Source organism: Staurois parvus, unplaced genomic scaffold (assembly GCF_062004578.1).
Source record: "Staurois parvus isolate SC_StPar_1 unplaced genomic scaffold, SC_StPar_1.0 ptg000044l, whole genome shotgun sequence".
Taxonomy (NCBI): domain Eukaryota; kingdom Metazoa; phylum Chordata; class Amphibia; order Anura; family Ranidae; genus Staurois; species Staurois parvus.
The window spans coordinates 6446668-6461661 of record NW_028317840.1 but is presented as its reverse complement, the minus strand read 5'-3'; the positions used below and the strand labels follow the sequence as shown (position 1 = coordinate 6461661).

The following is a 14994-nucleotide window of genomic DNA, read 5'->3' as shown; positions in this document are numbered from 1 at the left end:
AAAGATGAGGAGAAAGTATGACGTTACAACATTGCTGTCAACTTGAAATCCATAAAATAAATGCACGTGCATCTATATAAACTACATTACATTGACTCATGCATTAGATCTGACTTACCAATGTACAATAATGCATTGAATCTATGTGCATGGAACTCATCATTCATCTGCTGTGTGTGAATGTTTGTGCACAGACTACAGTAAACCTACGTAAGTTTATTAATAAAGATTCCCTGCTATCAATGTATGAACTAGCATCAGAATGCACACAAAACTGCGGCATGCCTAAAATAAAATTGTGATTTTTGTGTATGGTTTTTAAACTTATCCATTAGCATTTTAAGTGAAGTGTGTGTACTTGGCTATCATTAAAGAAGTCTGTAAAAAAACTTACTTATTAAAAAGCCTCACTGAACTGCACAAAGATATTTGTACATGTGCTCATAAGATTCCATTCATTGGTGAATGGAATACAGATTGAAACGATAAAAGCTCATACATACACTGACTTTTCATAACACAACATAGTGGGTTTTATATTATGAACTTAAGATAGATGCATGAGTTTCTCATTGCTTAGCAAGCCAATTAACACTTTTAGTTCAGGTTATTTTTAAAAAATATTTGGTGTATGCAATTTCCCTTACATGAACAAGGGGCACTGATCATGCCCAAAGCACTTCCCTACGCAATAAGACAGATTCCTGAGTCAAGATCATACATTGGAGGTAACGTTCCCATATGTTCACTCACACATATGGGCACACCATCCAATTATATACTCACAGTTTATGCCTGCTCTTGTTTATTTTCTTTAGTAAATCAGTCTACAAGTGTGAACATTTATAAATATAGTGACACAACTTTGTCAAAGCAGAATTCAATTATTTAGGTTGCTATCTCTCTCTCTCTCTTCCTGTCTATATATATATATATATATATATACGGTATATATTTATAATTTTTTTCTATAACATATTATGCCATTCCTGTGTACCATATAAATAATAACTGTAAAAGTGACTTGTAAAGGTTCCTTCAGCTGGTCCAGTCTATGTTAAGAGCCTTTCCAAATCAAGCTGAGTAGTGTTTTAAAAGCTCCTTGACTGCTGTGTAAAAATGGCACAATACATGAAGCACTGCCTGTAATCATATAAAAATGTGGTGATAATCGTAAACAAACTCTCATTCGCTCAGCAAGATAAGATGTTAATTGCTCTTGAAAAATAATTTATCACTGGTGTTGCCCAGATCTGAGTAATCTGTTTGTGTCAGTGCCCAGGCTTTCTAAATTCATTACCAAATCTATAAATATTTATTTGCCATTAATGTAATTCACTTTATGCAAACCGGTGCACCCCTTCAAGTTCATAGTTTGTGAAGTATTTCATGTTAGTTAATTAAATGTATTTTTAGAAATTTTGTGGTATTTTACATAATTGATTAGGTTTTTTTTGCTAGTCCATGCTTTTTATAAATGCTGAATTAACATTATTTTAAGAAAAACTGATTTTCTTTTAATTATTGTGTATTATGTATTATTTGATTTATTATTAGCATATTATGATGGATGATGGATGTTAAATGAAAGATATGTGTTTTCACTGACTTTCTTATTTTAAGTTCTTATATGTTTCTCACTATGTTTATCTAAAACTATTGTATTACATATTTTTTTAACGTTACAAGATATTTGTAGGTGTGCCTTGTAGTGGATGTCTTTATGTCTATGACACACACATCCTGGCTAAATAACAGGAAACCATTCTCAGCAGAAAACACCAGCAAATTTATTCAGATACATTTAATGGCAGAGCTCTTCTCATAGACTAGCAGAAATATAGTAGGTGATGTAAACTGTGTTGCTCTGCTAAGCAGGAAAAACAGCATGTCAATGTAGTAAGCAAATAATGTTATCTACAAATATTTATATATATAAAATTATTAAAAAAGTGGAGCTGTATATTAGCCCAATAAATCTGGGAGCTCACAAGAATTTATGAGCTAAAAAGTGTTTCATGCTCAAAGAGCCTAAAATAACTATGCTCTCAATAAATACATTAATACTTTTGTAAAGCTTTCAAACTTCTAAAAAATCATTACTGATCGACAGGACTTTTTAACTCTATTTTTCCATTCTAAAAACCTGCATCTTAAAATTGAGCTCCAGCCAAAGCTTTTTTTCCCCCTAGTTTTGGGTCAAGCAGGTAAAAACTTGCAATTTGGTCAAAATGTTATTGTAATCTATATTCCCATTTTGAGAAAAAATACTAGTCATTTTTGCCCAACTTATTATCACTGGAACAGATGGTAAAGAGACATCTACATTTTTAACAGTTGTCAATGAAACATTACTGAAGTGGAAATTATTTAAGTTATTCAAATAATTTAAAGTCTTCTAAGAAACACAAGTTCGTTAATACTTTATAATCATTTGAATAGATATTCCTTTTTGTGTATAGCAAACAGCTTTGTAACAAAAATCCATTGAAGCAATAGACTTTTGAAGCAACCTCGTGCAAGTTTGTATTAGCATATGTGGATTCTGACCAGCCAGGGTCAGCAATATTTGGACCTTTTTAATCTACTTGCATAATACATAAAAAAAATGACACACTGATGACTAACAGACTTTCACGGTATAAAAAGAATACGTTTTGCATAGCAAGGGACCTAAATCTGTCCTGAAGTCTTTTAAGTGGCCAGGGGAAACAAAAGACAGCTATGTATTAAGGTGAATCAACATAAACATTTTCAAAATGGTGCAACTCTTTTTTTTTACATATGATATCGTTTGCTCATAATAAACTTAATTACACAAATGAGGATTTACACTGGGACACTTTTCACATTTTATCTCTACTCTCAGATTTAATAAGCTCCCTGTAGAATTGGTCAACCTAACCTGTTTTGATACTAGCTTAGGACACAATTAGTTTATTCAATACATATAGTATTGTGATATTTGGTCCATAACATTTTGTAACTCTGGCTATTATTTCCAGACCTTGCATTACTCTCATTTCCTCCAGAGTGAACCTTCATATATGATATTCTGCCAGACACTATAGATTTCTATATGCACTTTCACCTGGCTGCACTAGGGTCATAGGCTCAAATCCCAACAATGGCACCACCTTCTTGAAGTTTGCATGTTCTCCTTGTTTGTCTGGGTACTTCGGTTTCCTCCTACACCCCAAAGACATGCTGGTATTTTAATTGGCTCCTATCTAAATTGGCCCTAGTATGCATATGTATGGATGTTATGTGTTAATGGTATGTGTGCATGAGTTAGGGACCTTAGTTTGCAAGCTCTTTAAAGGCAAGGACTGATGTGAATGTAAAATATATATATGTAAAGCGCTGCCTAAATTGTTGTCGCTATATAAGTACTGCATAAATAATTTCAGATACCAATGGCAGACAGTAAGCAAAATCTTCTCAGTACATCTTAGTAATAATTTCTCTATACCCTTCTCCTATTAAAAAGGTAGGTTATTGTAATCAACAACCTAAAGCTGCCACCCTCATTATTATATTCCTGACTACAATGAGCACACCAAACTACTGTAGCTGAATCATGACTGGAAAGTAGAAATTACTTCCTTGAATCAGAGAGGACTGAGATGAGATGACTGAAATGTACACTAACACTGGCATTAGTTCCAAAGGCAGACATGTACAATAGCACCAACTATACTCAGCGTATTCATCTTTACTACAACAGTACACCATTAAAGCTGAAGGCACATGCACCTGTTTCAAATACAAAATATCACAATGGCCTTTTTTTTTTTGCATTGGTTAGAGTTATGACTTACGGTGCAAAGATTTCAGATGTTTCTCTTCTGCAAGTGAAACTGGGTTTCTATGTATTATTATATCTCAAGAATGTCTCCTCTGGATTATTGATGAAAGAATAAGGATTTTATATGAATGATTGTCACTAAAATACCAGGAATATACTTATTCCAGATAGAAGAACTCACCATTGTCAAACAAATGATGCTTGGATCCAACTGATGATACTAATTTATGACTTTCTAAAATTCAACTACCAAAGAAAAGGCAAGCCTTGGGAATGTATTAACAGCTAGATGTCTTGGTTGCATTGCTTTGCTTTATAACTATCTGTAAATTATCTCAACCTGGCATAATGTACTTTTGCTGTGCAAACATTTTATATTGTATAACATATCATAAATTCTTTTTCACTTTTGCATATGATTTTTCACTTTTTTTTCCTGTTTTAAATGCACATCTGTATACCATTAATGATGCATAAAATTAAAGCAGAATTAAACACTTCTCTCCCTTACAGTCAAGGAAGCAGCCATCTTAGCCTCTGATCTACAGTTGCCATGATGCTGTGTGATCATTTGATCATGTGATCACTTGTGATCAATTATTATTATTATGATTATTATTATTACAGGTACTTACTTTATATATCTGTAATTATGACACCAGCCATATGATAGCATGACAGTTTGGTAGAGCACAAACCAATGAGACAGTTATTATTCATGCCTTAAATGTAACTGTTTTGGGAACCCATGAAATTGATGGGTTTATTTCTGCTTTCACAATTTATAAATATAATGAATTCCACAGAAAAAAGTCAGGCATTAATTTCTTTCTAATTTTCAGTAGACATAATGCTGTTAGAGAGAATGATAAGAACATTGTCAGCAAATTTTAGCATTGCTTACTTATAAACAGTATAATTTCTGTATTGTGTCATTTTTTCATTCAGCTCAACAGAACACCAACATAAATGACCTACCTTTCCTAGTTTGTTTCAAATTCTGTTACTATATGACACTCAATCTACCCCTCTGCAGTGAATTATAACAATGGGATGCTAATACACAAGGAGGATACCTAGCAGTGAAAACAGAGTCTCTGAAATACAGAAGACTAAGCATGATCAGAACTTTTAGTGCTGTCATGTAGAAGAATGAATGAATGAAAACAATCTTGAATAACATTGAACCTAATATGAGTTTTAAAGTGTTAAAAGAAAAAGTGGCTTAGAGCACACAACATTAACTTCTTACTTTTTACCCCTTTTTGATATAGTTTGTCTTTGTAACTGACCTCTTTTGACTTCATGGTTTAGCTTTACTAACTACAATCTCCCCACCCAGTGAATGTGTCCTGACTAGCCACTGATTAATCTTGGACACTGAAAAAGAAGTAGATGCTGCTTATCTGTGAAATCAGAAAAATCTGGCCTAGTAGCAAAACTAAACTAAATTGGAGTGGGATATAGAAGGACCTTTTCTGGCTAAAGATAACAGTGGGCAACATGTCTTAGATATGACTACAGCTACTGCTTAAACTGACTACAAAACTTTTGGATGATGAAGGAAAACACAAATAGGGTTTGTTTCTTTCTTTTTAAATAGTATTGAGCTACATTTCCCTAGACACATTAGAACTTCAGTTAGCTGCCTTCTTCAGGGAATACATGAGAAATAAAACTGTGTAAGCAATATTGTAATTATGCACTTTTTTCACATTAACATCTAAATCAAGTGTTTGAAGTGCCAAAAACTGTTATAAGGAGCAAAGGGTAAATTATGCCAAGTTGAAATAATTTACAGAGTGACAGACAGCAAAGCAGTGTAACCAAGGCATCTAGACATCGTTAAATTTCCAAGGTCTGTCTCTCCTTTCTTAGATGAATTTAAAAAGGCATAAATTAGTATTATCAATGTGTATAGAACAAACTAATTTACTTTTTGTCCTCTCTGAAATGGAGCCATATTGATAAAACCTTTATTTCATGGAAAATGCCACATTGATCTAATATCGGCAAAAGAAGGCTTGATTCCACTGCATTGACTGGGCTCAGCAGTCTTCATTAAGAAGTGACTTTTTAAAATCCTTTTCATCCACACATAGTCAATAACCTATTAATGTGTGTGGGAAGAAAGTGAAAGGAGAAGTAATTGTGTAAGGAAATAAGAAAAATAAACTAGGAGCTGAAGTCGAGGTATGAGCTGTGATAAACATGTTTTAGAATGGTAGGCAATCATGGCATCCTGAAATTTCTCTAACAAATAGTTTTTACAGGCTGAGATGCAAGTGTAAATCACAACATGTTTTCATCTCCTCTCTTGGAATCCATATTGCAAAACAAATAAACTCTTTTATAAAACCTCTATAAAGCCGTGTAAATGCTTTAAAATGCAAAGCTAAACAGAACATATCTATTATCAATTTATCTAATGTTCTATTTACTTACCAATTTATTTAGATACAATAATAATCCAATAATCACACCAAGAGTGGTCAGAAAAAGCAAATAACTGCAGAAGGGCACAATATCATTTTAATGACTACATTAGCAAACGTTTCTGTTTAATATTGTGTATTTTTTCACCAAAACAATTTGTGCATCCAGGTTATCTAATTTAGTTGCAAAGCATCCAGGTATTTTAGATTTTGCATTACAGTTATTTTTTTCTGGTGTCTCAGTGCTTAAGCTGAGCAACCAGCGTTCTTATCAGTTTGTATGTACGTAGTATTACAGATGGTTTTCCTATTTCCTATATCAGAGCAATTAACATGATAAGTTATTTTTGACTTTTCCTTGATAAAGAATATTTAAAGCATACTTTTACTACCACAATGTGGCTGATTCACAGAAACTGGAGCAGCTAAAATTAGTATAACATTGGAGCTATTACTCATTGCAACCAAACACATTCTTTTTATATTATATACATTCTTATATTATATTATACATTTTATATGAAACGGAAAGTGAAACCTGAATGGGTTGCCCAGTTTGAATAAATCAGTCCTCATTTGTTATTGTAGCAGCAGGAAGAGAGAGATGGTTGGCCTGGGCTTCTTAAAGAGAGCAATTAGGATCAAAAGGGGCTTTTGATGAGTGGTGAAGGTTAACTAGACTCCATTCTTGATATTAACACCCCCCCCCCCTTTTTTTTTGTGAGGTGGGAGAGAGGGACAAAATTGTAGATTAACTTTAACACACTATATTTAGTATGTAGTTTCACAATTGACAGTGAGTGTGGAATGCCCATATGGGCCTGAGGGGAGGTAAGTAGGGGGGAGGGAAGGATGGGTGGGAAGGAAAAAAAACACTTTGATTAGGCTTTTTTTTTACTTTGCACCCCCCTTTTTGAGAGGGATTATCACAATATTAATCATGATTGTGATTGAGATGATTTTGAATGGACACATTTCACAAAGTAGTTGGAGGCTGGTGGTTGGGGGGAGGTTGAGAAGGAGGGGGTAGGAGAGAGATAGAAGGGAGGTGGCATTTAAGAAGTGAGGCCTGGTAGGTTTGATCACTGTTTGGGTAAGGCTAAGGAAGACCAATATGCTCTTTTAAGATTAGGGGATAGCTTCCTTTCATTCTGCTCTTATTTGTAGTTATGACAATAGTATTTGGACTTAGGATTACACCTTTTTATATATGTTTGCCATCCCTTCCTTTTTGTATTGTGTATGAGTTGTTTTTTGTTCTTAATATTTCTCTTTCATTGTCATTGTGGAAATGTTTTGTATTGCATTTAAAACAAATAAAAAGAAAGTATAGTAGCAGCAGCAATAGTAGTATTAGTAATGCATTATTAGTATGATAATAAATAGAATGAAAATGACAACTCTACACAAGCTGGTCTGTATACAAGCCAAACTGTCCACCTGCCCATACTTGGCCGGTTCCACTTGAAGGAATCATTTTAATATTTGTAATATTTTTCCCTCTAATTGTCATTCTAATATATGTATTATATGTGTAGACTTTTTGTAACCAGTGAGGTTGAGTCGTAAAGGAGAAGAGACTGTTATCTTAGCACAGTGGATGTTTGTTTTACAAAGTGAATTTTCATTTAGATTATTAGAGAAAACATTTATTTTGATTAACCAACCATGTGGAAAAGATATAAAAGGAATTAGATCTTCACCTTGCTCACAAAGCTTAATAAACATTCATAGTGAACATTCAAATGAACTTTTCATAGTCAGAATTCCCTATATCTTTAGTAAATCACCCCAACTGTATTTTCTTTGCTTGATTAGGATTGGTGAGAACAATTAGGATAAATGAGAACAATAAGGTTACATTGGATAACCATCATTACAAAAGCAGCCATAGACATAAAATTGCCATATAATGATTCATGGATTTGGGCCTAATTATTTGCACATTGTTATGTTTATGATGCCTGATCAACTATTGGCAGATATCGTCAGACTGCAAGTATTATGCGAGATGTTAATTAGATGTATTTTAAAATTGTGGATGACCAAGGTCATTTTGAAACAATCCCAAATGATAATGGACAACTTCTGTAATTATATATCTATGTATTTTTAAAAATAACGCCTCACAAGAAGTATCAGCGTTATGGGAAAAAAAGGAACATGAGGTTATCTAAGATAAAATAATTCCTTTAAACTGTTCTTTATCCCACATAATATTTGAATGTATCCACAAAGTTGTTAAATTGGTCATTTACTGCTGAAATACATTCTGCGTTCCTCTGTTGAGCAAGGATATAAGGATATTTGCATTAACAATACTATGAGGTTAAATTACTAAAACAATTGAGAATGGTAATTTGATAAATTGTATACATGTTAACTTCAGTTACCCAATCATGTGAACAGCAAACTCCTGTTTACTTATTTCATATGCACATGATTGCACAATTAACCACTTCCTGTCTGGACACTTTTACCCCCTTCCTGTCCAGGGCAAATTTTTTATAAAATTTTGCAAATAAATAATATTTCATCATAAATCTTGGCCAAAATTTATTCCGTTATTTTTTTAGTAAAAAAAAAATCCAAATTAGTTTATAACCAAAAATTATAATTTTTAAACATTTTTTTTTACATTTTTATTTTATTTTTTTATATTATTATTTTTTATTTTTATTTTTTTTTTTACATACTGTCACCCTAGCAGTACAGTGTCACCATGGCGACACTGTACTACTTGTGGGGGGTGATGAAGATTTTTTTTTTTTTTTTACACTGATTGCTTTTACACCCATATAGGATGCAAAAGCAATCATTTCTCTTTCTCTCTGTCTGCATTCTTGCAGTCATTGAGAAGTACTGAGTGAGCTGTGATTGGTCACAGCTTGTCACATGGTACAAGGCTGCTGTGAATAGCCTTGTACCATGTGACCTCTGTGATCATTCACAGATTTCACACGTAGTATGCAATGATGTCACAAGTGACATCTTGCTTACTACTTTGCATGTGAACACTGATTGGCCAAGCAGTGATCACATGATCGGGACCTCGTACAGAGGTCCCATCCGATGATCGGTGTTTCACTGTGTCCGTAGGACACAGCGGGCACCGGAATCTCGGTGCTGCGTGTTTCCAGGGAGTGTGCACAGCTAGAAAAGGCGGGTGCCATTTGTGAACGGCAACCCGCCCCTGGACTGCCACCGCCCTGCCGTTTATAAACAGCAGGCGGACGGCAAGTGGTTAAAGTAAATATTCACACAATTTATTGGAGTGGCTATTCTCAACTCCTTTAGTAATTTGCCTTAATGTTGTGCCAAAGTTTTGGTATCTGTCTGTTAGCATATACTATATATTAAAGGTATTTAACCACTCATTGTAAACAGAAAAATACACAAATGGAACACATAAATATGGGGCATGTTTAACTGCCAAATAATTTCTGTTTATGTCCATCCTCCCCTGAGATTTACACAACTTCCCAAAACAGCACAGCTAGATAGCACCACTTAGAGTAAACCAATTTACTAATGTTATCTTTCTAATCTCAGCCTTATGACTGAATAGTGGAAAAAGTAGCATCCGAGTAAAGAGAATATCCCTTTGTTTACTTCACTTTCATCTCCTATCAACACCTTCCTCATTTCATTTGCATACCTCCAAACTTTTGAACTTTAGAATGAGTGACATCTGAGGGAGGAAGTGACCTGTGGTGCCATGGCAAAAATGGGTGTGACCAAATGCTTAACAGTAGGAAGGGCCTAAGGGGCTAAACAAAACCCGGGCTTCCTTGTACCTACAAAATATGTTTTGATTGCTGTGCCACAAGCAACAGTCTCACAAACACAAACCCCAGCATAATCATTTAAAAAAAAAGAATAAAAAGCTTCCATTACAAATGGTTTTGCACAAACTGAGGAAGAATGCATTACACAAAGTGTGAAAGGATACAGGAATGTGTTATGCACAGAGTGCAGGATTCAGTAGTGCATTGCATACATAGTGCAGGATTTAGGAATGTGTTACGTACAAAGTGCAGGATTCAGGAGTGCGTTTCATACAGAGTGCAGGATTCAGGGATGCGGTACAGAGTGCAAGGTTCAAAAGTTAGTTAAACCACAAAGACGTCAATTAAACATACACTTACATTCTGAAATCTTGATTAACAGCATACGGGAGCTGATGCAAGAATGCAGGCATCAGATGGCTAACAAATTAGTGCAGCCGAGCATGACCTACAGCAGTGTGAACATCTAGTATAGCCATGGAATGGCAAACAAGCTGACAGAGGTACGGCTACAACGAGAGAGAGTGCAGCTGTCAAGTCCAACCTGTGATGTCGGGGATGGACGGGGCCTATATGTGTTTCAGGTGCTCTGCCCCCTTTTAAAAGCAACCTGTTGATAGGGAAACAGCCAGCATTTATACAGTGCCAACTGGGAAAAAGGTGGCAAGGGACAGGACCAATAGGAGCTACTGCATGTGCACCCGTAGAGGTGTATAATTCAAGTTTATTATACACTCCTGTGGGTACACATGCAGTAATTCCAATTGGTCCTGCCCCCTGTCATCGTCTTTCCTGGCCAGCAAAGTATAAATGCCAGCTATTTGTCTATGCAGTGCCTGCTTGACAAAGGGGTAGAGCCCCTGAAACGCATACTGGCCCCACCCATCCCTGACATCACAGATTAGAGTTGACAGCTGCACGCTCTCTCTCATTGTGGCTGAAAGCCCTGCTGTTTTGCCCACCAATCCTCGGCTGTGCTAGATGTGCACATTGTTTACACTGCCACAGATCCTGCTCAGCTGGAAGTTATTATATAAAAAATAGATAGAGTAATGCGCTAAAAAACCTCTGTACACTAGGACCATTGGACAAAGGGAAAATGTAGAAAAGTCCAGCCCAATCCAGAACTGTTGGGAGAAATTCATTTGCATGCAGTATACCTGCTTGGCTCTCAGCTCTGCTTTCCCTCCCAGTCTGCTGGGGAAGGAATTGCAAGAAGCTAATGCCAAGTCAAATTGAAGTACTTAAACTAGTTGCTTTGAAAAAAATGTTGATCAATTAATATAGACCTGCAATAGTTTGTGCCTTTAATATCTGCCTAAAGTTCAGCTTTAATAGTGTATAACAAAAGACATACCAGCACAGTGGCCACGCGGAGCACTACCCCTCGCATGTTGTTTTCTAGCTTTCTGTCCGTTAGCGATCCATTCAGACCAGTTACAGGATTCCACGAGCCAAGCTGAAAGGTAATGTAATACAGCTGTCAGAATCAAAGCTAATTGATTTGCTAGTAGAGAAAAATCACATTAATAAAATATTATACACTAACACACTAAGTGTTTGTGAAAGGAAACATCCATATGAAATTGCATCAAATATAGTAAAACTTCAGTGAACAACACACCTTTAAATATTAAATAGATTACAAAATAAAATAAATATTCTCTGTAATGTTGAATTCAAAGAATTTCCTGTAGCCTCATCACTGTTGTGTGATTCATCTGCATTATCTGACTTCCTTTGTTCTGAACAAGCTTTTTGATTGTGTATGCGAAGAGCTATTTGTAGCATCCATGCTACCTTCAACATTACCCATTCTCTATGTCATTATTGCTTTCAAAAGCATTTCACTTCATCAGACTTAGTGCAGGAGGTGGTGTGTTTTTAATATTTAGCAGCAAAGAAACATGATTACTTAGTGTATACCTCCTCCTACATGAAACTATAAAGTTAAAAAAAAAGTAAACGGTATATCTTGCTATTCTCTACACTATTTTTAAAAACACTTAATTAAAAATGTACTTTTTGCCTCAAATGTACGCATGAGTTATGTTTAAAGCATTTCTTTTATTCAGTATTAGTAGTGTATGTATAGCCAAAATCTTTTCTTTAGTTTTGCATAGAGCAGGGAAGAGGTAAAATATCTGTATTTTTTTTGTTGTTGTTGTTGTCTTTGTTCATTTGGGAGATTCCTCTTTTCTTCCTGCTGTACAAACACAACAGGCATAAGGGAAATAAAAGCTCTACAAAGTGAGCATAATGTTTCTCTGTTGATGATATTTATCATCACTTTCTGAGGACAATGGCCATCAGTACAAATAGGGTTTTTCTACCTATAGGCAGCAATAAAAAAAACTTAAAGTAGAACTATAGGCAAAACTTTCTTTTTCATTTTTGATAAAGTAAAGAGGGTTTTAAACCCTATCAGTCAATTTTTTGTTATCTGTGTTCCATGGCCAAAACAGGAAATTATTGGAAATTCCTGCAAATAAGGGAAATCCCTTGGGGACCCCCAAATCACCAGAATTAGTGTCCCCATTGGAAGATGTCCCCTCTATTACATTTCTGGGGAAATTTGGGATTTTCTTCTACTTTCACTTTCAATGACAATGGTAAACAGGAAAAATAGAGAATGTAAATGTCTCTAACAGGTGCAAAGCAATAAAAACCTGACAGGTGTTCCAGTTCATCTTCAGAAGAGTTTTACTTTTAGTTGTGCTTTAACAAAGGGTTTTAACCCTTCTCTTCTCTGTCCGTAACTAAAAAAAAAAGATTTTTTCCTACACTTTATTGCCCAAGCCCACATCTAATCTATAGCCCAACTCCAGTGTTTTTATATTTTTATTTGAAAAGCAATACACATGAAAGGACAGTGAGAATGTTTAGATTTCATGGGCATTTGAACAACAAGTTACTCTATACATTGTAAAATCTGGAATTATCATATGCCAAGAGCCCATACACAACATCCATACACAGTCCATACAAAACATAGGCAATTCAAATATGTTCTAGATAAATAGCTGCCATATGTGACACTTGCCATAATAAGTTTTTCTTCAAAGCCCTTCCTTATCACCTGTCCAGGTAACCTTCTTTTTTTTACACCTAAAAACATATAAACAAAGTCTGTCCACTGTTTGTTCCTGTAATACATGGTTTCTTTCTTTCAGCTACATGTGAAATGAGTCATGTGAAATGAGCTACATGTGAAATGAAGTCATTCTTGGGGTATGAAGTTCCCAGATTTTTCTGTAGGCTTGAAGTGTAACCAAATCACTAAAATACTACAAAAAGTATTATACTGGTCCTGCTGTCGATACGTCAGTTTTTTCTAATCAGGTAAAGTTTATTGAAAACAACATGGAGTTCTCCTGAGCAATGTAACAGACAATAACCAGAGTTTATCTTTAACATTCCAGTTACCGTACAGCAAATAAATCACAAAACGAGATGTGACAACAAGATCACTTATAGTGTTATGCAGTTCAAAACAGTCAGCATTTCGTACAGTGCAACTACTTTCCAGATTAGTGACTAACAAATTATGCACTGTCTGTCAGAGTCTGTCCATCACAAGGTCAAGAAGTAATAAACAAGATGTGGCTATCCCATACTGTGTAAAACTGTGCCAGGCACCCCCCCTGTGCTGTAAGATAACATGCTCAAGGCGCAGAGTATAACCCATATGTTGTACCAACTCCTTATATGTTGGAGGATATTCCAACTTCCAAAGCTGTAAGATAAGGTCCCTAGCTTGAAACAGGGCCCTTAAAATTGCTGCTTTGGAATGGTCTGAGAATTGGTACACATCTGAAATGCTAAGCAGGCACAATTTGGGATCAAGTGCCACATCTGATTGCAAAAACTGAAATAATAGTAGTTAGAATGGTGGTCTAGTACCAGTGGAGCTTGAGGCAGTTCCAGAGCATATGAATGAGGCTCCCTCAGTCTCTACTGCAACTACTGTATAAAGGAGTCTCCAGGTGACCCATTGTATGTAACTTTGAATCTTTATAGTGAACTTGAAGTATAACATACAGTTGGGAGAGACGTTGTGCCCCATTTAAGGAGCTAAGGTATACTCACTCTACGGAGCTTTCCCATTGATCCTCATCAAAAAATTCCTACATCTCTCTCTCACCACTCTATCATTTTACAGAGGTAGTTATCCAGATATAACACAAGAAGCATGGAATAGCAATAGGATATGAAACCTTTGGAGGTGGTAGTATTTTGTATAAAATTACAGATAGGGGTGGGGAATAGGTTTCACTCCCTAGAGGGTCCCTGTGCAAATACCATGTGTTTAAGTTGTAGATATTAAGAATACATTTTGAGTGCAAGGTGGATTCTTGATTGGAGTTTCTGAAAGATTAGCAAAGCTCTAGCTTTAAAAATGTGGCACAGATATGTAAGAAAGGGGCATAGCTGGTAAACCTGTTGAAGTGTTTTGACCTTATTCCACACCTTATGCATCAACATATAAGTTGGATAGAGTTTGTTAGATTTACAAAAGCAAAGAGACTCTAACCCTCCAGGAAGGTGTGTTAGATGTAATACTCTGCACACCAGTATGTAGGTGTTGTAATTGGGAAGCCAAATAGTAAACCCAGGGACTGGGCAATACAGCCCCTACTATCCTTAGAACATTGTAATTGTTCCAGCTTTATTCTTGGTGAATGATCCTTCCAAAACAATGTTTGGAAACATTAAAAATGTGCACTGGCACTACTATGGGCGAGTTAAGTAGAAGGTACAATAGTTGGGGCATGAGGATAATTTTAATAAGATTGGCCCTACTGTTTAATCAGAACCACAATTTATTCCATACGGTAACCGTGTCCCAAAAACGTAGTAACAGAGCATAACAATAATAGTACAATAGTTAGTGAGGGTAGGGGTAACCATCAAGCCAACGCATTTAAAACACTGTGTAATATGAACTGGACAGAAAGAAGAG

The 14994-nt window shown here is 35.4% G+C and overlaps 1 protein-coding gene across 2 annotated transcripts in view; it reads right to left on the bottom strand.

The window, feature by feature from the left end:
* The window catches only part of GRID2 (glutamate ionotropic receptor delta type subunit 2), a 1339544-nt gene that overhangs the window by 321684 nt on the left and 1002866 nt on the right, over positions 1-14994 (bottom strand). For both annotated transcript variants that reach the window (XR_016308769.1, XM_089663824.1), the window contains exon 9: positions 11389-11490. Coding sequence is in view for 1 of the 2 variants with exons in the window: in XM_089663824.1 (XP_089519950.1) it covers positions 11389-11490 (102 nt within the window). In the remaining variant the exon portion in view is untranslated. The remainder of the gene's footprint in view (positions 1-11388; positions 11491-14994) is intronic.